This window comes from Gopherus flavomarginatus, chromosome 23 (genome assembly GCF_025201925.1).
Source record: "Gopherus flavomarginatus isolate rGopFla2 chromosome 23, rGopFla2.mat.asm, whole genome shotgun sequence".
In the NCBI taxonomy this organism is placed as follows: Eukaryota; Metazoa; Chordata; order Testudines; family Testudinidae; genus Gopherus; species Gopherus flavomarginatus.
In genome coordinates, this window is record NC_066639.1 from 5823301 (window position 1) to 5847975 (window position 24675).

General features: G+C 48.1%; 1 protein-coding gene and 1 non-coding gene across 4 annotated transcripts in view; one reads left to right on the forward strand and one right to left on the reverse strand.

Moving 5' to 3' along the window:
* Positions 1–12336: 12336 nt before the first annotated feature.
* LOC127039397 (zinc finger protein 501-like) overlaps positions 12337–24675 on the forward strand; it is a 190263-nt gene continuing 177924 nt past the window's right edge. For 2 of the 3 annotated variants that reach the window (XM_050933098.1, XM_050933097.1), the window contains exons 1-4: positions 12339–12377; positions 15669–15795; positions 19687–19803; positions 20173–21540. In XM_050933098.1, the coding sequence (XP_050789055.1) occupies positions 12354–12377; positions 15669–15795; positions 19687–19803; positions 20173–21296 (1392 nt within the window). In that variant the 5' untranslated portion in view covers positions 12339–12353 and the 3' untranslated portion in view covers positions 21297–21540. Of the gene's footprint in view, positions 12378–15668; positions 15796–19686; positions 19804–20172; positions 21541–24675 lie in introns of all 3 variants that reach the window. The other variant, XM_050933099.1, reaches the window with a different exon arrangement.
* TRNAC-GCA (transfer RNA cysteine (anticodon GCA)) lies at positions 24067–24137 on the reverse strand. Its single transcript has one exon. It is a non-coding gene; the product is annotated as a tRNA-Cys (tRNA).

Genomic DNA, 24675 nt, shown 5'->3' on the forward strand with positions numbered 1-24675 from the left:
GCGCAGATCGGGGAGGCTGCGGGGTGAGACCGGGCTGGGGGGCTGGGAAAGGGAAATGTCTGTGCAGCCTCCCACTGCCAGCCCCTCCCCACAGCCAGCGACCTTCTGACTCCAGCCCCGCTCCTTTCCCCTGTGAAAAGACATCACCCAGGGCTCCCTCCTGGCCCTCTGAGTGTGAGGCAAGAAGAATCCGTCCCATCCTGTTGTTGATTCAATATCCCTGTATAATCCTCTCCAATTTCCTGTCTTTTCTCTTGAACTGTTGAATGGTGACATAAAATCTCCCCACATGTTGATGCTTGTCCCTTATATTGGCAAATATTTAGTTTGTGCCCCATTTTTTCCTCAGTTCTGAAATACTGATATTGAATTCTCGAAAATCTTCCTGCTTTTCTCTCCAGGTGTGTGACTGAGATCCGGGGTCCTATCATACTGAGCGTGGCCCTGTTCTGCCAGGCGCTGTGCAGACCCCAGCTGAGATCTGGACCCTGTTCTGCCAGGCACTGAAGAGACCCCAGGTGAGATCAGACCCCACTGTTGTGCCAGGTAAAACTGAGACCTGCACCGAGATCACAGCCCCCCTTGTGCCAGGCAGCGCATGACTGTGACCCAAACCGCTGCCTCCATTGTTCTGGGCACTTCGGAGACCTCGACTGAGATCTGTGTCACCATTGGGCCTGGCATTGCACTGACCCTAACAAAGATCACACCCCACCACTGTACTGTGCACTGCACAGACCCTGACAGAGATCCTGCCCCCACATTTTGCCAGTTGCTGCAGGAGCCCTAAACAAAATCAGGGTTCCTTTAATGCTGGGAGTTGCAGAGTCCCCAACTGAGATCAGGCTTCCTTTTGTGCAGGGCTCTGCATAGACACTGACCATGATCAGGGTCCCCATTGTGACAGCTGCAGAAAAGACACCAAAGATATCGCTACCCTGCTTTCAAAAATCCCCAGCTCGCCCCATCCCCTCCCGCTCCCCCCCCAGCCCTAAACCCCCAGCGCACCCCAAACTCCCAGCTCTTCCCAGCCCTGACCCCCCCGGCCTCTAAATCCCCTGGGCACCGCTCGCCAGGGCACAGCTGGGGGGAGCTGGGAGTTTGGGGTGCGCTGGACGGGTCAGGGCTGGGGGGGAGCTGGGAGTTTGGGGTGCGCTGGGCGGGTCAGGGCTGGGGGGAGCTGGGAGTTTGGGGTGCGCTGGGGGGGATCAGGGCTGGGGGGAGCTGGGATTTTGGGGTGCGCTGTGGGGGTCAGGGCTGGGGGGAGCTGGGAGTTTGGGGTGCGCTGGGGGGGTCAGGGATGGGGGGAGCTTGGAGTGCGCTGGAGGGGGGTCAGGGCTGGGGATTGGTGGCTGTTTAGAGGTCACAAGCCCTCCCAGCGCTGCCGCTGTATTAAACCGCTCCCCGGGAAAAGGCGGGGGGGGGCGGTTTCTCAGCAGGGGAAAAGGAGAAGGGGTGGGGAGACGGTCTGCCTAGCCCCGGTGCAGGCTGGGAGATGTAGTTCCCGACTCTCCCTGCACAGGAAGTGACGTTGGGGAGGGCTGTGGATCTGGCTCGCGCGGGGCCGTTGGAGCTTCTCCCGGGGCCGGAGAAGGGTTTGTGCCGTGGGGGCTCTGGGCATGCGCAGATCGCGGCGGGAGAGCCCTTCATTAACCCCCCCGCGCCCGGCTCGGGCCCTGCCCTGCTGGACCGCCCTGGGGCCGCCCTTGGCTCTGCCCGCCCCGCTGCGGAGCTGCAGCTCCAGGTCCCGGAGCGAGCCCCGGGGGGAAGCCGGGCCGGGTGGTGACTCTGCCCCAGTGTCCGGGGGGGGGACCCGGCATCTCGCAGCGCTGGGATCTGCTCGGGGGGGGGTAGCGCCCGCTGGGGGCTCGGAGCTGCTGTCCCCGCAGGAGCCCAGCACCCCCCGGGCCCGGCCAGGATCTGCCCTGGGGCCCCGCGGGACCTGGCGGGGGGAGGGGCCTGGCCCCACTCGGGTCCCTGCGTGGGGCTGGGGGGTGAGACCGGGCTGTGACCCAAACAGCTGCCTCCATTGTTCTGGGCACTTCAGAGACCTCGACTGAGACGTTTGTCCCCGTTGGGCTTGGCATGGTACTGACCCTAACGAACATCACACCCCAACACTGTACTGTGCACTGCACAGACCCTGACAGAGATCCTGCCCCCACATTTAGCCAGTTGCTGCAGGGGCCCTAAACAAAATCAGGGATCCTGTAATGTTAGGAGTTGCAGAGTCCCCAACTGAGATCAGGCTTCCTGTTGTGCAGGGCTCTGCACAGACGCTGACCAAGATCAGGGTCCCCATTGTGATAGGTGCGGAAAAGACACCAAGAGTATCTCTACCCTGCTGTTAAACCCCCCCAGCTGGCCCATGCCAGCTGACTCAGGCTCACAGGGCTCAGGCAAAGGGGCTGTTTAATTGCAGTGTAGATGTCTGGGCTCAGGCTGGAGCCAGGCTGTAGGACCCTGCGAGGTGGGAAGGTGCCAGACCTTGGGCTGCAGCCCCAGCCAGAACATTGACACCGCAATTAAACAGCCCTGCAGACTGAGCCGTGTGAGCCCAAGTCAGCGGGCACAGGCCAGCCGCCGGTGTCTGACTGCAGTGTAGACATGCCCACAGGGACAGAGAGGCCTTGTCAAAAAAGGCACAAAGACTAAATAGGGCAATGGTGGGAGGCGACTCTCCATTTTACAGATGGGGAAACTGAAGCTTAGAGAGCTGAAGTGATTTGCTCAAGTTTGCATGGAGAATTTGTGGCAAAACTGGGAACTGAACCCAGATTGTTTCAGTTCTTGCCTCTTCCCTTATCCACAAGCCCAGCATGTGTGTTCAGCATTGCTCTGGCCTGTATCTGCCTTGCATTGGCTTCCAAGGGAGACTGTGGAATTCCCTTCACTGGAGGTTTTTAAGACCAGGTTAGAGATTCACCAGTCTGGGAATGTCTAGGGATACTTGGTTCTGCCTCAGCACAGGAGGCTGGAGTAGACGCCCTCTCAAGATCCCTTCCAGGCCTGCATTGAAATAATTCTCTTTTGTGCTGTGTCCTGTTCTATGCTGAGCTGTTTTGCATGTTGCATTTTCTAACTGTGATTGCACCATGTTGTGTTGCATAGTTTTATGGTGCATTGTTTTGCCTCAGATGATCATATTGGTCCCTTTTGACCCTAAAGTCTATGAGTCTATGAGCTTGTTTAGTGTCTATGTTGTGTTGGTTTGAGTTGAGCTATTTTGCATTGTGTACTTTTGTCCTAAGATGTGTTAGTTTGCATTGTGTTGCTTTCTTCTCCTTAGTATTGTGTCATTTTATGCTATGCAATGTAGTTTTTTGTTTTGTTGTTGTTTTTTGAATGGCTTGACATCATCATGTTGTGCGGTTTTTCTCTGTATGTTGTTTTATACATATATATCGCATAGCATCCTTGAAATGTAGGGCTAGATAGGACCTCAAGATGTCATCAAGTCCAGCTGTCTCTGCTGAGGCAGGGCCAATTATATGTTGATTATCTCTGACAGAGGTTTGTCTTACCTACTCTTAAAGACTTGCAGGAAAAGAGACTCCACAGCCCCCCTTGTAAGACTATTCCAGAGCTGAAGTACCTCAGCTCTGGTGACAAGCACACAGATTTTAGTGGTGAGCAGCTGTGGAGAGAGAGGAGACCCCAGTGAGTGGGCAGCTGGGTAAAGAGACTAAAGCTGAGAGGAGAAACATTGATGTGTGCAAGGTCTGTGACAGAGCTAAAACTAGATCCCAGTTCTAGTGCCACCGTCCTGTTGTTCTGGGCACTGAAGGTCTCTGCCATACTGGCGTTTTAGGCACTGGTGCAAACCCTTAGTACAGACAGACTTTACACTAGTGCACTCTGGCACTGGTGCATCATGTCCCTATTTGAAGGTTTGAAGTGGTGGGGTGGGAGGGGCAGTGACCTCACAGAGGCCTGGGGCTGGCTGACCAGTGCAGCTGGTAAGGGAGGGGCAGCAGTGAGTGCTGGAGGTATGAGCGAGGAGCACAACCCCACAGGACTGGACACTGACTTCTCCTGACTCGTGACACACACACCCAGCTGTGTGCAGGGACTGCAGCTGAGCTGTCCTGTCAAGACAGCCTGTGCATCCGTGGACAAACCATCTCTTCCTGCAGCCTAATACAATGAGGTGTGGGGACCTTTCCAAGCTGCGGGTTATGTGGCTCTGGCGTTAACGGGGTATGTTCCTGGCTCTGTCCCTGACCTGCTTGGTGACCTTGGGGAAGTCACAGCCCCTCTCTGTTTTCCTCCTACCCATTGTCTCTTTGGATTGTGATCTCTTTGGGGCATGGACTGTCCCTCTCTGTCTGTGCAGTGCCGAGCAGAATGGGGGTGCCGATCTCAGTCAGGTTCTCTGCCATGTGCTGCACGGTGGGGCCCTGATCTCCATCAGTGTCTGTGCAACAGAAAGCACAGCTTATAGACTCAGAGACATTAAGGGCAGAAGGTAGAGGTGTATTTCAGATGATGTCTCATCAGTGCCTTTTCTAACAGTACTAACCCTTTTATGTGTCTGCTGGAAATACCTCACGTGATGTATCCTAGGACTGCATTAACCTATTTCATGACTGCATCACATTGGCAGCTCATAATTATCCTTTGATCAACCAGTCTCCTCTGTCACTTCCAATTGATAAATCCCCAGCATATTGCAAAATTATACACTTGGGGACTTACAACTAGAATTTGTGCACTATTCATTTTCATCCCATTTCTGTTACTCCAGCTTTCAAGGACATGCAGATTTTCTTGTATGATTTTCCTGTCTTCCTCCATATTGGCAATCCCTCCCGGCTTTGTGTCCCATTCCCACTTCTTGTGCCAAGATCACTAATAAAAGTGTTGAGTAAGATTGGTCCCAAGGCTGATCTGAGGAACTCCACTAGTAACTCCCTCCAGCCTGACAACTCACCATTCAATATGATCCCCTTGTAGACTCTCCTTGAACCAATTCTTTACTGACCTTTCGGTTCTCATATTAATCCCCATCTCCAATTTAACAAATAGTTTCCCATGTGGAACTGTATCAAAAACCTCACTCACGTCCAGTTCAGGTTTCTGTGGTACAGTCTACCTTTTGTAACACCATGTTTTATTGATTTATAGTGCTGAAGGCTGGGAGGAAGTGTTAGCAATAGGCTGAGAATGGCCATGTGGAGGTAGGGGATGGGATGGCAGACAGTGGGGTGGGGGGGGGGGATGCGGCATTGAGGTGTATCTGGGAATGTGTTTTGTAGGAGTCTATGTCTCTGCTCCCTGTGGCTGTGGTGCATTCCGTATCAAAGCAGCATGTCAGCAGAGCAGACGCACACACTGTAGCTCTGTCTGTAACACGCAGCGTTCACTGCCAGATGGGCTGGGCAATTTTTTAGAGACCCAGCTTCATATTCCTGGCTGGGGTGGGTTCAGTTGGGCGGGGGTCTGGGGCTCTGATAGTTTGCGATGTTCCTTTTTGCATGGTCAGTTCTTTCCATTTATTGTTTTACCTCCACCTATGCCCGAGGCCGCTCTCTTCTTGACTTGCTTCGGTTATTTCACTTCCAGTTTTTAAATGGGCTCTAAGAATTACAAAGCTGAATGAACGATAAACAAGCAGAAGCATTTGAATGTTGGCCCATAGCTGGTAGAACTATACCTAGTGATGGTCGGCTTTAATTTCCTGGTTACCTCTAGCATTTTCTGGTGGAGTGGATAAAGCAGTGTCAAAGAGCCTAATGCGCCTTTTTAGGGCAAAAGGTGTTAGCTCTCTAAGGAACATGTCACCAGCCAGGGCTTGTAGTCTTTCAGGAGAGGTGCACTGGGTTGTATTTAGGAATCTCAAAATGAAAGTTGAAGACGGCTGGTTCACAATATCCAATGAAATCTTGCAAACAATTATACAAATGGACCCTACTGCTGTTAAAACAACATGGTATTAATACTGATTCAAAACTGACATTAAAATTGCGAGGTAAACACATGAGAAATGAACTGACACCTACTTACCATTTCTTATTGCCTAAAATTTTGACACCCGCTCTCACCATCTTTTTTTAAAAGCGCTGCCCAGCACACAGTCATGTTAATGAATGAGAGCACACCCTTTATTGACTGCTTTGTGTTGCATGATCATCTGATTAAGCACCTAATTACAACTGTACCGCTGTAAGTGGAAATGCATCAACCCAGCTTAGCTCCAAGTTGTTAAGATGGGAATGAAAAATTTCTAAATTAAATACATGGCAGAATGGTTAATGGGGAAAATACACTGAAATGCCTCTACCCAGTCCTGTTGACTTCTCCTAAACCCTCCATGAGTTCTGGCCTCTTGGTCAACTTGGCTCCCAGTCTCGCAACGGCTGTGCCCTCTCCCAGCCTAACCCATTTTTACTGCAATTGTTCACCCTCCTCATCCAGGCAGGGGGTTGGCGCTGCAGCCCTTAAGGTACCTGCGTTAATCACAGTCTCTCGAACCAGGGCTATTTAGATTTCAGGGAATGATTTATCTGAGTTACTGACTCTGGGAGGTGGCAGAGAGGAGAGGCTGAGAGGGCATTTGCTCTTAGGGCCATGTTCAACCCTGGTAGGCTCCTGTTACCTCGTTCTCCACCCTCCCCCATGTGTGTCTGCTCATGTGTCAGTGTGTCACCTTCTGATCATAATGCCACTGGCTTCAGCAGAGCTCCCAGACAGGAACTACATCACAAGAGGGTTACGGTACTGAGAGTAAAATACATCTCAAGGAGAGAGTAATTATCCTGAAATGAAACATTCCAGTCTAGGAAGTGAAAGAATTCAAGTACTTCATTACTTAAAATTATGCTTGAAATGATTAGATTTTTATGAATAAATTGCAATAAATGTTGATTTCACTGTACACAGACAAATGAAAAATAATTTGTATAGGTAATATACAGAAATGCTTCTGGAGAGAGTGGAGTTTGATTTAAGGATATTTACACGGTATATTTTGGGTGTGACATTGACAATTTCTCTTTGAACGGTTATATGATTTGGCTTTTGGAATCTCAGCAGTTACTCTTATTAAATAATTGTTGTCTGATGACCTCCCCTAACTTCCCACAGCTCTGAACATTGAAATTGTAAACACTGAAAAAAGGGCTTAAAAATAAATATCGCTATCTATTGAAATTAAAAGAAAGAAAGAGACAAAATGAATTTTGACAAACCCACTTAACAGCAATTGCAATATGTTAGGGGATGGAAATTCACAACTAGGGCACCAACCTTAATTCTGCCCTGTAGTGACACCAGGCAATTGCCGTAGGGCTACAATTTAGGCATTTTAGTGTATATATTCCCAGATTACAAATTGGTATAATCTAAAGACACATGAGATCTTTTCCTCAGGATATCACCGTAACTGGTTTGTTTCTCTTGTTGGTAATTCCCAGAAATGAACAGATTATTAACGTTTTGTCAGTTATGAAGTGGCCATTTCAGATTTCTGGGGAGTGTCTGTTGTTTGGCACTAGGGGCCAGGTCCTTGGAGAGATGGAACCTTGGTTTCATTTTAACTTCTCCATGCTCAGCAGCTTCTGGAATTTGGTTCAAAGTATTTACATGTTTCCCTGCCCTGTTGTTAAAAGTGCTGCTTTAGAAAGTGGGGAAGGGCAGGAACTGTCTGCAGGATCAATAGCTGAGTCCCTTAGGCCTTGGCTACACTCACACTTTACAGCGCTGCAACTGGGGTGTGAAAAAACACCCCCCTGAGCGCTGCAAGATACAGCGCTGTAAAGCATCAGTGTAATCAGGGCAGCAGCGCTGGGAGTGCGGCTCCCAGCGCTGCACGCTACACCCGTAAAGGAAGTGGTGTACATGCAGCGCTGGGAGAGCTCTCTTCCAGCGCTGCCGCTCTGACTACACTCACACTTCAAAGCGCTGCCACGGCAGCGCTCCCGCAGCGGTGCCGGGGCAGCGCTTTGAAATTCCAAATGTAGCCATACCCTTAGATAGTTATAGCTCATCGGAAGGAAGATGGGGATTAGTGGGTGTCTGGGGATTTGATAAAAAACATACAAATATCATTGTTCTTAGTGAATTTTCATCTTCTAATTCCCATAACCCACTAATTATCCCTGGCTGCCCTCGGTCTTCTGGGGAGGGAGAACTAGTAAACTCCTGTGGCCAGTGTGGAACCTAAGGCACAAGGATCTTTCCGTGGCTGACTCAAAGTCACCCAGATTGAAATTCACTTCACTGGATGAATCCCTAGTTGCTGAGCTCCGCAGATGGGTGGAGAGGTGAATTCCATCCCCCATTCTTGAGCATAGACCCCCCTCCAATTCTCACCCTGATCTCAGACACTACCCCAGCCTTCCTCCTGCAGTGATGGACGCACTTGATGCTGCCAGAGCCATCTGCCACGGGATCTAGAGGGGGCAGAGGCTGAGCTCCAGAACTGCTCCCCCTGCCCACAGCCCCCAAGCTGTGCTGGAGTTGTCCTGACTTTCCAATCTGCAGATGGGTCCAGCTGTACCCAGCCCGTGCACCCTCCACACACAAACTTTGTCATAACAAACATGCCAGGATTGGGAAAGACCATCTGGGGCTTGCTGCAGTCTCCCTTTGCTGCTATGAGGGGAATGGGGTGGTCCCTCATATAGGATACAAAGATACCCAGTGGCAGAAGGGAAATGTAGTTTCTTCCAGGGGTTTGAAATGTTTGGTTTAGAGTCCTGAGCACTGTCTTCCTGTTTGTCTCCTTCTGCCACTTTCAGATCTCTTGGAGAGACAAGGTGGGTGAGGTAATTTTTTTAGAACCAATTAAAAATAGCTTTATGGTATACTGGGACCAACATGGGTACAACAACTTTCCCCTTTGTACCCCTTCCCCATCTCATCTCCCCCTCAGCGGAGACTGTCCCATGTGCTAGGAAAATAAGGATTCAGTCCTGTCACTGGATTGGGTCTTGCCAGCACTAACGGGAGTGAAAGCCTGTGTGCATTAATTACAGCAGCAGCTCTGGGACTCGACCCATAGGGAGAAGAGATGGGAGTGAGCAGGTTATGTTTGTGCCAGGTGCGAGTTACTCATGTGGGAATTCTGCACCACTGGGTATGCACAGAATTCACGTCCAGCATAGAATTTCTTTTTTTTTTGGCGTGAAGAAGATACATTCTGCCTGAGAAGTGCTACAGTTCTGCCTTTCACCCACCAGAGGCCCCTGTGGCACCAGAACAGGCAGCATTCAGCTGGGTTCATCTTGGTGGTGATTTGTTGCCCCGAGCTCTACCCCAAATGAGAAGAGAGTTAGTGGGTGGAACTTGGGAGAGTCCTGAGACGGCTGCCTCTGGGGGTGGGGACAGGGTGGTCATTCTCTACTCGCAAGAGGATGTGAAAAGGGCACAGGAGGAGCAAGTGTCCCCTATGGAGACTGCCCAGCCCCAGGTTATCCAGTCCCAGACGCTTCTTCCCCCACCATACCCCAAACCTCTTCACCCCTCCAACCATCAATTGCCAGTCTTCCCTCGCTGCTAGCCCTTCCTGACTGGCAGAGACCCTCTAAGCCAGTAGTGTGTCAGGGCTCAACCTTCTGGCTGAGTCCTCTGACCACTTTCTTCCTCTCTCGGGGTGCCATGCCACAGGGACCACACAAATCTACATTGCTTAGGCTTTGGCTTCAGCCCCAGGTAGGGGCTCAGGGCCCTGGACTTCAGCCCCATGCACTGGGACTTAAGTTTTCTGCCCTGGGCCTCAGTGAGTCTAATACTGGCCTTGCTTGGCACCCGCCCTGAAACCTGCTAGTGGCCCCTAGCGGGTCCAGGTCCCCTAGTTGAGAACCACTGCCTTAGCCTACAAATCTCAGCAATGTTCAGGTTACTGCCAGTCATAGAATCATAGAATATCAGGGCTGGAAGGAACCTCAGGAGGTCATCTAGTCCAACCCCCTGCTCAAAGCAGGACCAGTCCTCAACTAAATCATCCCAGCCAGGGCTTTGTCATGCCTGACCTTGTCCCAAAGGACCAGTCACTTACTGAGGTCAGTTGAATCTTAGATCTCACAGCAAAGACAATACTTGTAGCCAGTCCTGTAATAACCTGTATTAAGACTTATTTAAAAGGAAACAAGAGTTGTTTACAAAGTTAAAGCAGGTAATCCTATAGATGGAGACAAGTTACAGTCTTAAATTTCAAAAGGTAATAGAAGCCTCTATAATAAGAAAGCCCTGTATCTTCCTTAGGACTAACCCAGGCTAATCAGCTTGTGATCTCTTGCTTATGCCTAGAATCTTTGTCCCCCAGAGTCCAAGCAGCATACAGATAATCAGTTCCTTCTGTATGGGTTTTTTTATCCCCTTCCTGCCATGTGCTCTGAGCTGCAAACTGAGCTAATGAGAAGTCAAGAGCACAACAACAGTCTTTTGTCGTCTTTAACATCCCATAATAGTCTTTCTGGTGTTGATGAACCTTTCCTGCCAGGCAGGATGTAATGCATTTGATTGCCAGTCAGCACTTCACCTAGGTAAAGTCTCTCTCCTGTCTGGTGATTTACAGAGCCACAGAGGCTCACAATGCAATTAGTCAGATATTAACCCAGGCAGCAACTCACAAGCATTCAATAAAGTGTAAACACATTCTTATAATCCTAGTCCCTAATACTAACACGGGTGAGTCAGACTGATTCCAGCTATGTGTTTGTCCCTGTTCCATGAAGACATGGGGGCTTTTGCAAGAGCTAACTTCTCATCTGCCAGTGTCACAGGCAGGATGGGCAGGGATGGTGTCTCTAGCCTCTGTTTGCCAGAAGCAGGGAATGGGTGACGGGGTGGATCATTTGATGATTACCTGTTCTGTTCATTCTCTCTGAAGCACCTGGCATTGGCCACTGAGCTAGATGGACCATTGGTCTGATGCATTGGGCAGCTCTGACATTCTTATGTTCACAGTCTCTGTCAGGAGTATCTACTCATTTGGACTCACTGTGGGGCCACAGAAAGAAACAAGATGTTCTGAGGCAAGAAGGCTCAGTCTCAGAGCCCCAGGGCTCATGCTTCCCAAAAGCTAAAACTAGGCCCAGCCCATGAAAGGGGCACTGCCAGGAGACACTGTATAAAGGCTGGAGCATCAAACAGCTTTGTAAACCTGAGAGATCTGCCTTGGGAACAGTGACAGGGAGAATTCCCCAGAGTGACTCCTTTGATTCTGCTCTTCTCTGGCCTTTGGTTCATAGAATTATAGAACTGGAAGGGGACCTCGAGAGGTCATCTAGGCCAGTCCCCTGCACTCAAGGCAGGACTCAATATTATCTAGACAATCCCTGACAGGTGTTTGTCCAGCCTGCTCTTAAATATCCCCAGTGATGGAGATTCCACAACCTCCCTAGACAATTTATTCCAGTGCTTAGCCACTCTGACATTTAGGAAGTTTTTTTCCTAATCTCTATCCTAAACCACCCTTGCTGTAATTTAAGTCCATTGCTTCTTGTCCTATCCTCACCGATTCAGAAGAACAATTTTTCTCTGGCATCCTTGTAACAACCTTTTATGTACTTGAAAACTGTGATCATGTCCCCTCTGAGTCTTCTGCAGACTCAACAAACCCAGTTTTTTCAATCTTCCCTCATTGGCCATGTTTTCTAGACCTTTATTCATTTTTGTTACTCTTCTCTGGACTTTCTCCATTTTGTCCACATCTTTTCTGAAATGTGGTCCCCAGAACTGGACACACTACTCCAGTTGAGACCTAATCACTGCGGAGTAGAGCGACAGAATTACTTCTCGTGTCTTGTTTACAATACTCCTGCTAATACATCCCCAAATGATACTTACTGTTGCAAAAAAAGTGTAACTCTGTTGACTCATATTCTGCTTCTAATCCACTATTACCCCCAGATCCGTTTCCACAACACTCCTTCTTTGGCAGTTATTACCCATTTTGTATGATTGTTCCTTCCTAAGCGCTGTATTTGCATTTGTCGTTATTGAATTTCATCCTATTTACTTCAGACCATTTCTCCAGTTTGTCCAGATGATTTTGAATTTCAGTTCTATCCTCTAAAGTCCTTGCAACCCCTCCCAGCTTGGTATCGCCTGCAAACTTGATAAGTGTAACAGAGAGACTCTGCTGCTGGGTGTTTTTCACCATGTGTCAGAGGGTTACACCCTGGAAGGAGGGGGCTAGGCCTGTACTGGGATAAGGTCACTCTGTGCTTCCCAGTGTGGCAGAACCTAGAATGTCCATTAGCAGGGGAAATCCTGGGGGGAATCAACATGTGGAAAGGAGAGAAACCCTGTCTGAATTCTCTCACTTTGCCCTTCTCACCCTGGTAGGCTACAGAATAACGTCCACCTTTTGCTCCAGATCATCCCATCCTCCCAGGGGAAAGGCAATGGCTGCAATGGAGCTGGCTCAGGTAAGGGATTCTCAGGGAGCTGGTGGTGGGTTCTGCTTGGAGGGAGAGAAGCGGTAAATGTATAGGAGGGTGGGAGCCAGTGATGAGCTGCCAAAATATTAACAACAGGTTCCTTCCTCCTCACTTCATGAGGGGCTCATGCCCTCCCGAGGGTCGTGCCCCATGCAACCCCCCCTGTTCCTTGACACCCCCCCAGGGACCCCTGATCCATCCCCCCCTTCCTTGTCCCCGACTACCCCCTACCGCCCCATCAAACTCCTCCTCTCATTCATTCTTCATGCCCCCTCGGAACCTCTGCCCCATCCAACCATCCCTTCTCTCTGTCCCTGACTGCCCCCCACCACCTCATCCAACCCCTGCTCCTTCTTGACTGCCCTCTGGGACCCTTGCCCCCATTCAATTCCCTTGTTCCCTGCCCTCTGACCGCCCTGACCCCTATCCACCCCCCACAACCCACCAAACACCCCCTCCCTGCTCCCTGCCCCTTACCACACTGCCTGGGGCCAGGACTGGGACAGCTCGGCCGGGACCGCGACTGACGCCGCAGGACCCAACTCCCCGAGCCAGGCTGGAGCTGCTCGGCTGGGGTGCTGCGGTGCTGTGGGACCTGAGCTGGGCTGGGTCGGAGCCGCTCGGCCGGGACCAGCCCCGAGCCAGGGGTGCGTAGACGGGACCCGGCTGGGGCGCTTGACCATGGCCATGTGGATCCGCACAGGTGGAGCCGGACTGAGCCATACATGCCATCACCCCGCCCCCCCGGACCAGGTTACCTGCCTGCTGCTTGTTTCAGGCTTCCCTTGAACATTTGGTTCGCAGGAAGCAGGGGATGGGGAGGAGAAGGAGGATGGAGCTTTCAGAGGAGAGGGGGAGGTGAGCTGGGGCTGGGGCCCGGGTGGACAACTGCCCAAGCCTTTGTTAAATTTAAAAGCTTTTTTAGAACCAGTAGTCCTGGGACAACCTGTTCTAAAAAGGCTTCTAAATTTAACAACCTGTTCATGCGAACCGGCTGGAGCTCACCACTGGTGGGATCTGCTAGAGGTGGTGGGAGGCAGGAAATATCTTTAGTGGAGAAAGGGAAGGGGACAGGATGTGACAAAACTGCTGAGACTTGTGTACTTTAGGCTGTGATGGGTTGTCACCCCGGGGTGCAGTCTGGGGGGCTTCTGGGAACCGCTGTGCCCTCTAACCCTCGAGCCGGGCTGGCCCTTCTCACACTGCTTTGCTGGAGATTCAGCCTGTCTCTCCATGGCCTGTTATCACTCAACTCGACAGCAGGTGGCTCCATGCAGCCAACTAAGCTACCTGAGTGCGTTACCTAAGCCACTCAAGGAGAGAGAGAAGACAACAGCCAATTTCCCAGCAATAAGTGTTAGCAAACAGATCAAAGCAGATTACCTAGCAAATAACTGAAAACTCAAACCAAGCCTAACATACTATCTGGATAGAATTTGAATTAGCAATTTCTCACCCTGACTGATGATACAAGCAGTCTACCAAGTTTCCATACACAAGCTAGAAATCCCTTTACCCTGGAACCAGCACTTCCCCCAGTTCAGTGTTCATTCCTCAGGTGTTTCCAGGAGTTCTCTTGTGCAGGGAATGAGGCCAAGAGCTGATGTCACACTCCACCTTATGTAGCTTTTCCATATGCCAGGAACCCTTTGTTCTAACCTCAGTTCCCAGTCTGGTTTGTGGAAAAATACAGGTAGCAAAATGAAGTTCATTGTCATGTGGTCTGGTCACATGCCCTGCTGAGTCACAGTAGCCATGACTGCTAGACTGGCTGAACCGTTCACAGGAGGGCTAAGCTCTTCCACGGTCCATTGTCTTTGTTGATGAGCCATGAACACTGTCTGACTTCTTCATTGTTGTACCTGAAAGGCTCGTTGTGGCTGTTAACCCAGAGTAAGCACATTTGAAAGATAGATACAGAGTCAATATCCATAGCACAGGTAAGATAATCATATTCAGCAAATCATAACTTTTCCAGTGACACCACACATGAGACACTTTGTGCAAAATGAGTCATGTCCTAATCATATTATAATACTGCACTATGTTGAATATTGGCTGTAGTGTCAGATAGGTTCTAATTTCAAGGCACAGGCTTTGGGAATGAAACTTCCCCTCTTTGTGGAACAGGAAATAACCCTCCAGCCAGGGCTGGGACAACTTCCCAGACTCCCAGTACTGAAACCTGAACCTCGTGACACTTCATTAGTTACCTCCATCCCTAGTCTTTGTGGCAACTGCAAACTTTATCGGTGATGATTTTATATTCTCTTCCAGGTCATTGATAAGAATGTTAAATAGCACAGGGCCAAGATCCAATCCTTGCGGGAACCCGCTAGAAAGAAATCCACTCGACCATGGTTCTCTATTTAAAATCTCAGTTTTTAATCTATTTAATGTATGCCCTGTGTATTTTGTATCTTTCTAGTCAAAATATTGTGCTGAACCAACTCATGTGCCTACATATATTACATCAGGACTATTAGCTGCAAGTAAACTTTTGATCTCATCCAATAAGGATATCCAGTTAGTTTGATAGGATCTATTGTGTCTAAACCTTTTTAATGGGTACTAATTATATTACCCTCCTTTCTTTCTTAGTGAAATCCAGTATTGGCTGTTCCATTCTCTTGCCCAGTATCGATTTCAGACTGACACATGTGTTATTAGCTGCGTCATCTCTTCTATACTTTTTAAATATTGGCACTGCATTAGCTTTATTCCAGTCTTCTGGAATTTCCCAAGTGTTCCAAGTCCTAATTAAAATCAACATTAACAGTCCACCATGCTCCTCCAGCAGGTCTTTCAAAACTCTAGTTATCTGGACCATTGTTAGGATTAATTTTGTCCTTTTAAAAACTTCTTTCTTATTTTCATTGGTTGATCACTGATTTCTGATAGCTTCTCTTGCCAACTTTCTACAATTCTGACCTTCGAACTTCTATTCTTTACTTTTGAGTTCCCCTTTCTTCCATATATTTTATTTGGAGAGTGTTGGGATTCCTACCAGGGAGCTACCAGCAGGCTCCAGAGACAGCCCCATCTCCTATATTAAGCTTTGGCTAGTAGCTATGTGATCAATGTGATGACCCTGCTTCCCTCTGTCAGCTGGGAGACACAAAGGTTCTCTCTTCCTCCTGGCTGCTCTAGGCAAGGTGGGGTGGGACTCTGTTAACATGTGCCTCCTGGAGCTTCCATTTACCTGGTGCTGCTGTTCTATGAATAGTGGGGTTGTGAGTGGGGCAGCAGGTCCTGAGTGTTGGACTCTTTCTTTTTCAGGGGCCGGTGACTTTCGAGGAGGTGGCTGTGTATTTCACTAGGGAGGAATGGGCTCTTCTGGACCCTGTTCAGAGAGCCCTCTACAGGGATGTCATGCAGGAGAACTATGAGACGGTGACCTCGCTGGGTAAGAAGTCCTGTCCTCTGGGTTATTAGAAGCTGTGGGGTCTCTAAAGAACCTGAGCAGTAATAACTTTATACCTTTATTCATCATTCAAGTTTTGACAAGTTTCTTTGTCCCCCTTTTTTTCCTTATCTCCCATACACTAGCAGGGAGGGAGGAGGTAATAAGGGATAAGGAGGGAACACAAGAAGCTCCCAAGGCGCCGGGAGGTGGTGCCGGCTGCTAGTAATGGGAAGAAGCAGAGGGGAATGTGGAGGAAGGGCACCCAGGAATTGGGCTGGGTGGGTCATTGGGAGGGAGGAGAGGTTTGGGGATCTAGAACTGTGGGGGATCCCAGACCTTTAACCCTGAATCCCTACCCAAACCTCAGCTAAATCCTAGACTTCAGCATAACCACTCTCGCAAAGCCTCAACTTAATATAAGGCCCTGAACTGTAGCAAGCTTAGGCTACGTTTACTAAATCGTATCACTAAATCGATCACGGCTAGATCGATCTCAGAGCATCAATCCCGGCTGTAGTGTCGACCTGCCCTTAATAACCCATTTCTTTATGCTCACCTCTTTGCCTCCACGCATGTACCAAAATAATAAGTAATACTCTGATTATGGCATCTTACCTCTAGCAAGTATAAAATTGCCCACAAGACGTGAGACTAGCTCATAGATCGTAAAATCAGGTCAGGGTCAAGAAGAGTGAGAGTTTGGAGAGAGTCTTGTCCCCCCTCTTCCCATCTGCAGCAGCCACAAGCTGTCTTCCCTCCAGGCTCCTTGGATCTTTGAGCCTGTCCCTCTTGAGGTTACGTAGTCCAGTTCTTGTTTCTTACATTCTCCTTTTTCAGAAGAATTAGAGGCTGTTGCTCCTGAATGTTAGCGTTTAATTCCCCAGCCTTCTCCTCCCACTGGGGGAGTTTAATTCTCCCTCCCATTTCACCTGAGTCACTAGATTTCCTAATTCCCCAAAATGTGCTTTTGCAATGTCACAGTTCAGGGGTAGCTAAGCCTTTGACCTGCCTCCATGGTCTGCTCAAGGAATGGCTCCTCAGGTATCAGACCTCTAGCCAGCCCCTCTCTATGGGCAGGGATCCACATACGTCTCCTTTTTGACCAGTGTGTGAGGATTGCAGCTTGTCCTCCACTGTGTTTGCTGGATTAACGTCCATTTCCTGTGCTTTGCTTTCTCTCCAGGGGCTGTGAGCAGTGTGTGTGAGATAGAGGTGGGACTTTTGGTGATACTTGTATGATGCCAATACACACCTCAGTTTCCTGCTGTGATTGGTATTGCTATGATTATAAAGAGCAGGAGACGTGAGGTGTTTTGTCACATAGCTGTCATGGGGTGATATGAATGGGTCATTTAGGACTCACTGGGAGTAACCTACATCAATCTAATACCCAACAGAGACAAGAGAATGACTGTCACCCAGGGCTGCCCAGATGATTCAGGGGGCCTGGGGTCTTTGGTGCCATTTCCCCCTTATCTGCTCTGAGACCGCAGAGCATTTTCCTCATGTCCCCCTTACCAGCTGGAAGGAGGTTACTAGTGGAGTTCCTCAAGGATCGGTTTTTGGACCTATCTTATTTAACCTTTTTATTACTGAGCTTGGCACAAAAAGTGGGAATGTGCTAATAAAGTTTGTGGATGATGCGAAGCTGGGGGGTATTGCTAACACGGAGAAGGACCAGGATATCATACAGGAAGATCTGGACAACCTTGTAAACTGGAGTAATAGTAATAGGATGAAATTTAATAGTGAAAAGTGCAAGGTCATGCACTTAGGGATTAATAATAAGAAGGTTAGATATACATTGGGGACGCATCAGTTGGAAGCAAGAGAGGAGGAGAAGGACCTTGGGGTATTGGTAGATCACAGGATGACTATGAGCCGCCAATGTGATATGGCCATTAAAAAGCTAATGCGGTTTTAGGATGCATCAGGCAAAGTATTTCCAGGAAAGATAAAAAGGTGTTAGTACTGTTATATAAGGCACTGATGAGACCCCACCTGGAATACTGCGTGCAGTTCTACTCTCCCATGTTTAAGAAGGATGAATTCAAACTGGAACAGGTTCAGAGACGGGCTACTAGGATGATCCGAGGAATGGAAAACTGTCATATGAAAGGAGACTCAAAGAGCTTGGCTTGTTTAGTCTAGCCAAAAGAAGGCTGAGGGGGATATGCTTGCTCTTTATAAATATATCAGAGGGATTAATATTAGGGAGGGAGAGGAATTATTTAAGCTGAGTACCAATATAGACACAAGAACAAATGGGTATAAACTGGACACTAGGAAGTTTAGACTTGAAATAAGACAAAGGTTTCTAACCATTAGAGGAGTGACGTTCTGGAACAGCCTTCCAAGGGGATAGTGGGGGCAAAAGACATATCTGGCTTTAAGATAAGCTGATAAGTTTATGGAAGGGATAGTATGATGGGATAGCCTAATTTTGGCAATCGATCTTTGATTATCAGCAGATAAGTATGCCCAGTGGTTGATGATGGGATGTTGGATGGGATAGGATAGGATCTGAGTTACTGCAGGGAATTCTTTCCTGAGTGCTACCTGGTGAGTCTTGCCCACATGCTCAGGGTTTAGCTGATCGCCATATTTGGGGTCGGGAATGAATTTTCCTCCGGGGCAGATTGGTAGAGGCCCTGGAGGTTTTCGCCCTTCCTCTGCAGCGTGGGGCATGGGTCACTTGCTGGTGGATTCTCTGCAGCTTGAGGTCTTCAAACCACAATTTGAAGACTTAAATAACTCAGGAATAGGTTAGAGGTTTGTTATAAAAGTGGATGGATAGGATTCTGTGGCCTGCTTTATGCAGGAGGTCGGACTAGATGATCACATTGGTCCTTTCTGACCCTAGAATCTATGAGCTCTGATGCCGCAGAGCATTTGCCCTGTTTCTCTGTTCCTGTTCCCACTCCTGTTTGACTCAGTTTATATAGTAATATTCTCAGCTATACCTTTTCTTAACCAATCATTGTACTGAAATTTAATTAACCAATCCTAACACATTGAAACATAATTCTCTAACCAACTGTATCCCACTACCTAATTAACTTACACCTAGCAAAATTAATTATACAGCAGACAAAAACAATTAGAGAACCAGACATATTAACATTGTAAAGCGGTGGCCATAAAGATAAAAAAATACAAAAGTGAGAGTTTCACAACCACAAGCATTGAGTAGTGATTTCTTGCCAAACCAGGCTGCTATTAAACTAAGTATTCTTTAACCATCTTAAGATCTGTTTCTTTATCTGGTAGTGCTGGGCACTATCAGGACAGGATCATCTTCCTAACAGCCCAATAGCATCTTATTTCAATGTGACTGGTTTGGGATGTGAGAATGTGACCCTTTGCTTCCCAGCTTATGGCTGCCCCTGCTGCTTAATCAAAGGCCTAGCCTAAGGACAAGGCCTCAGACTGTCACGGTAAGAGAAGGCCCTTACAAATACAGACAGTGATTTGATTCTTTGTTTTCATACTCCTGTAAGTAGCTCAGTGATTAAAAATACACCTAAGTTCTTAAACTATAGGCTTTACAGGCAGGCCTGAATATCTCTATTCTAACAGTGGGTTCTGTCCCTTATCCCATTCTGTGCCTGCTTGTGTATTTAGATTGTAAATTCTTCAGGGCATGGGCCATCTACTATTCTGTGTTTGTACTTGTCCTAGCACAATGTGGACCCACTGTTAGTTGCTCCTTAGCAATAATGTAATGAATATGATTTATAATCATAATAACTCTCCTGCCTCTTTGAACCAAGGAAGCTTGGCCTTCGGATGTTACTGCTTAACAATGAGCTGGGGTTAAAACCATGGACTATTCTTTGTGACAAGTATCCCACAAATTCTACTGACCTCCCTGGTTTTCTTTGCCTGCAGTAGGGTTTCCAGTTTCCAAACCTGATATGATCTCCCAGGTGGAACGAGGGGAAGAGCCGTGGGTTCCAGACCTCCGTGGCTCTGAGAAAGAAGTGCTTCCAAGAGCTGCCTGCACAGGTGAGGACTTGGTTAAACCAACTCAACAACTGTGTGGGAATGCAGGAAACATTTGGGATGTCCTACAAAGACCCTGTGAGCTCTCCAAGTTCAGGATTGTTCCCTGCAGATGTGAAATCATTATGGCAGATGTCACTCCTGGCTTCCATCCTATTCTGACTCACAACTGGCAGCAGGTCGCTCCCCGATCTCGCTTTCCTCTGAGTGTTCTCGTGAGATGCAGACCAAAACTGATCCCTTCCTCTCTCCTCTGGGGAAGGTTTTGGGGAAAATCAGCTCCTGATAGGTTTGATCTCTCCCACACATATTTTCGATTGTTCATCCCTTTTTCCATTCCTCTCTCTGAGATTTTCTTTCTTTCCGGTGCAGGTAGTGACCTGTGTCTGGATTCTCTCTGTCTCCCATCAGGTGATGGGATGGTGAGTGAGAATGAGGAGGAGAAACCCCATCAGGAAGATGCTGAGCAAAGAGAAGCACATGGAATGTCATCAGGAAGATCCAAAGAGAATGTTTCCAGGAGTTGTGCACTCCCAGAAAAACCAAAAGCCTGTGAGACTCAGGGGAAGCCAGAGGGAAACTTTAGTAGCCTCTCAGACCTTAAAGCAAGCGGTAGAATCAACTTGGACGAGACATGCTACACGTGCACTGAGTGCGGGAAAAGCTTCAATCGGAGCTCACACCTTATCACACATCGTAGAATCCACACAGGAGAGACGCCCTACACATGCGCTGAGTGTGGGAGAAGCTTCAATCAGAGCTCTACCCTGAACACACATTGTAGAATCCACACAGGAGAGACGCCCTACACATGCACAGAGTGTGGGAAAAGCTTCAGTCAGAGCTCTACCCTGAACACACATCATAGAATCCACACAGGAGAGAAGCCCTACACATGCACTGATTGTGGGAAAAACTTCACTCAGTGCTCTACCCTGAACACACATCGTAGAATCCACACAGGAGAGATGCCCTACACATGCACTGAGTGTGGGAAAAGCTTCAATCGGAGCTCTACCCTGAACACACATCGTAGAATCCACACAGGAGAGATGCCTTACACATGCTCTGAGTGCGGGAGAAGCTTTAATCGGAGCTCACACCTTATCACACATCAGAGAATCCACGCAAGGGAGATGCCCTACACATGCTCTGAGTGCGGGAAAAGCTTCAGTCAGTGCGCACACCTTATCACACATCAGAGAATCCACAGAGGAGAGACGCTCTACACATGCGCTGAGTGTGGGAAAAGCTTCAGTCAGCGCTCACACCTTATCAGACATTGTAGAATCCACACAGGAGAGACGCCCTACACATGCGCTGAGTGTGGGAAAAGCTTCAATCGGAGCTCTACCCTGAACACACATCGTAGAATCCACACAAGGGAGATGCCCTACACATGCTCTGAGTGCGGGCAAAGCTTCAGTCAGCGCTCAAGGCTCATTAGACATCAGAAAATGCACAGAAGAGAGAATTGTAATAAATCTCTTGACTAGGGTTGGCAAAAACGATTTTTTAAAAAAAAAATCACATTAGTTAATTCCCACATAGTGATTTTTGCATCATCTTCACCGTGGTGTCTCAGCTCCACCAGATAAGTTGCCGCCTTCTGCCTTTTGCAGCTCATCCTTCTTTGGGGTCAGTCCTATGATTTTTTCTATCAACTCCTTTCCGTTTGAGTCATAGGAGTGTGTATCCCTCCAGCCAGGAATGTTCATGAGTTCCAAGTTGGGGAGAGAGGTTTGATCCCAGCAAGGTACACTGAGGCAAAAACTACCTGTGCCTTCCATCCACTAGGACTGTAGATGGCATTAGCTGCTCAAGTTAATGATCTTAATATAAAAGGTTGTAGTGCAGATGCAGCCCAGGTGCAGTGGTTGGCATTAGCTTTCCCCTTGACCTGACTTAAACTCCATCACTGTTCCTAGTCTAAACTAACCCTGAGCATCACGGTTATCCTGTTCCCCCATTTCAAAGCAATTGTTAGTCATCGAGTTCTCCCTTGGGGAACAAATTGTTTCATTCCCAGTTGTTCTGATGTTGCTTCAGGTTGTGCTGGAGAGCAGATATTTTCATTATTATTTTCCGCACTTAAAATATATTGAACTATAACAAAGAGCAGGAAGAAGGCAGGGATAGGGAAAAATGTCATTTCATCCTCTATAACAGACATTGTTAGGATAAGTCTGAAAGAGTCCCTAATTCCCCATCACTGTCCTCCTTCAATCCATGCTAGAATCTAGGAATCCTTTTCCTTTCCCCAGTTGTGGGATGGGAGACTTCCAAAACTGCTCCCTGTGCTATAGCACATGGCTAAGCTCAGAGAATAAACCCCAAATCTCCCCTGAGCTTAGCTTTTTGAATTCTGTATTTCCGATTGCTTCAAGCCTGGGCATTTTGATTATTAACCAGTTTCTCTAGCACTGTTCCTACCACTGTTTCTGTAACATATTCTGTTTTTTAGGGGACAGGGTTATTATTCCTTTGCCTAACCCCAACCTGGAAGGCCAGGGTGTCTATTTTCTCTGGCCCCTCCCCACAGACAAATCTGACAGGGTTGAACCTGCCTGGAGCAAACAAAAAGCCCCACCGGTCACACAAACAAAGCGGATAGACACACACAAGACACAGAAGAAACTGAATAATGTGAGCTATCAACATTTCTACTTTCTCACAGCATGTTAGTTCTGAAGCTTGTTTTAATTTCTTTTCTTGGAACCAGAACTGGGGAAAGAGAACACTGGAGTCAGTGGAATTACAGCAGGAAGGGATAAGTCTCATGATTCGTCACTAACCAAAGGCTTTTGTAAACAGAGCGATAATGTTACTGAATGGTCTGGCTAACCCTGCAGTTAGAAACAATCAGCTCTATGGGTGGTAAATTGACAGAGGCTTTGCTGCTGAACATGAAATAGCAGCTGTTGAAAGGTAATATGCTTCTATTTCAATGCCTCTGGAAGTACAGAAAACAGTGATCTATGTAAAGGCAAGTTGCCATTTCTCAGTGCCCCAATTTCTATTGTATGTGTACAGGAAGGTTTGAATGTTGTAGCAGGTTAGTTTGGTAAAGCTTAGCTATTTTTGTGTGTGTAACAGGCTCCTGCCCACCTCCAGCAGAGGTTTCAGTCACATACTATGGCAACTTAACGAATGTCAAACAAATTAGTCCATTCCTCCCCATAGTCAGTCTCTGATGGGAATGTTAGAATGATGCAGAGAAGTGGGAGAGTATCGCAGTAGGAATACATTAAAAAAGTGGGATTAATCGGAGCTGTGATGCAGACAGAGCCTGTTCTAGAGCTGCTGAAGTGACAGGGACACACTCCCGCTAGTGCTGGCTCTGAGATAACAGCAGAAGCAGACCGAGGAGAATGAGCTCCTGTGGGAGCTATGGGCAGCTGCCCTGTCAGTGCACCACTCACCTGGCAGGTGTTACACAAAACACAGCACTTCCCATCTGGAAGAAGAAACACTTCCCCCTTTGCCACTACTTCATTATACCATCCATGAGGCTGTTTGTCGTGCAGGACTTTGATCTCTTTGGGTGGTCTATGGTGATTCATAAAAGAGCCATTAGGGGAGCAGGAGTCATCCCAATGGAAATCTCTTCACTTCTTTCTCAGTGTTGCCTTCTTAGCCCTGGCTTTGGAGATGACCTTCGCCTTATCCTATCTTGATTTTAGGTAGGATTTTGATCACCTTCTGGGGCTTGGCAGCTTAGAACTTTTGTGGGCTTTTCTCTGCCTTTTTGGTCCCCGCTGCAGTCAGTACATGCTAGACATGGGCATGGTGATCTTTCTGAGGATTGACAGCTTTAGCCAGCTTCTTGGGGGCTATTTTCCTGCTCACAGCCACTGTCGTCTCTCATGCCTTGTCCTGGGGCCCAGCTGCTGGTTGAATGTGAAGGAACCAAAGTGCCAGTGACTTTATCCCGCACCAAGTTGCCTTTGCTCATCAGACTCCTGAACCCAACTGACGTGGTTCTTGTTCTTTGCACAGCACAGCCTGGAGAAGAGGGATCTGCAAATGTACATTCATATGATCCCTTTGTTTAATGGATGAAAACATAAAGCAGACACTTAGAGGATTGGAACTGATTTCAGCTGATGGACAGGTGCTAGATTTTTATTCATTTGGACAGTGAAATGTTGAGTTTTGACATTCATTTCAAGCATCCCGTATAGTGGAGCTCCTGAACATAATGGAGAATGGAAATGAAAATGTTTTCCCTTTTTTCAAAATAAAAAATAAAATAAGAGGCTTATTAGAGGGCACTTGGATTTGAAGCAAGGACCCTTGATCTGCAGTCAAACACTGTACCACTGAGCTATACCCCCGTGAGAGCAGATATTTCCCCACTGTAGCTGAAGCACATCAGTGATTCCAATAGCAGGGGCAGGTTCTCTTTGGGGCACAGAGATTTTGGGGGAGTTGGTGGCTCCTTTCTTTCTCACGTGGAGTAAACTCAGCTTTTTATTCCATGGTACATGTATTATGGACTAACAGCAGCAGCTTGAAGAAAGAGGAGAGTGAATATCTCACTCTCAGGGCTGAAGGTGGCCACGTCCCCTCTGTCTGACCGTTGCCATTGCAGGAGAGAAGTTTTCAATGGAATTGAATGCCCTGGCTCAGACTAGAGACACAGAAAGGTTTTGCTGTTCGTTGAACGGCAAAGAAATTGTGTCTGTATGTGAAACTGAGGAGGGACATGAAATGCCCACGGTGGCGGAATGCCTAAGCTAAGGCAGGAGGGTGAAGAATGGGGAATGGGGCGAGGAATGACTCGAAGTGGATCACTGGGATTGAAAGACATTTGTTTGTTGTCGGGTAGTGAGAAATGTGACATGAATTCAGATGCAGGGTTGAGGCTTCTTT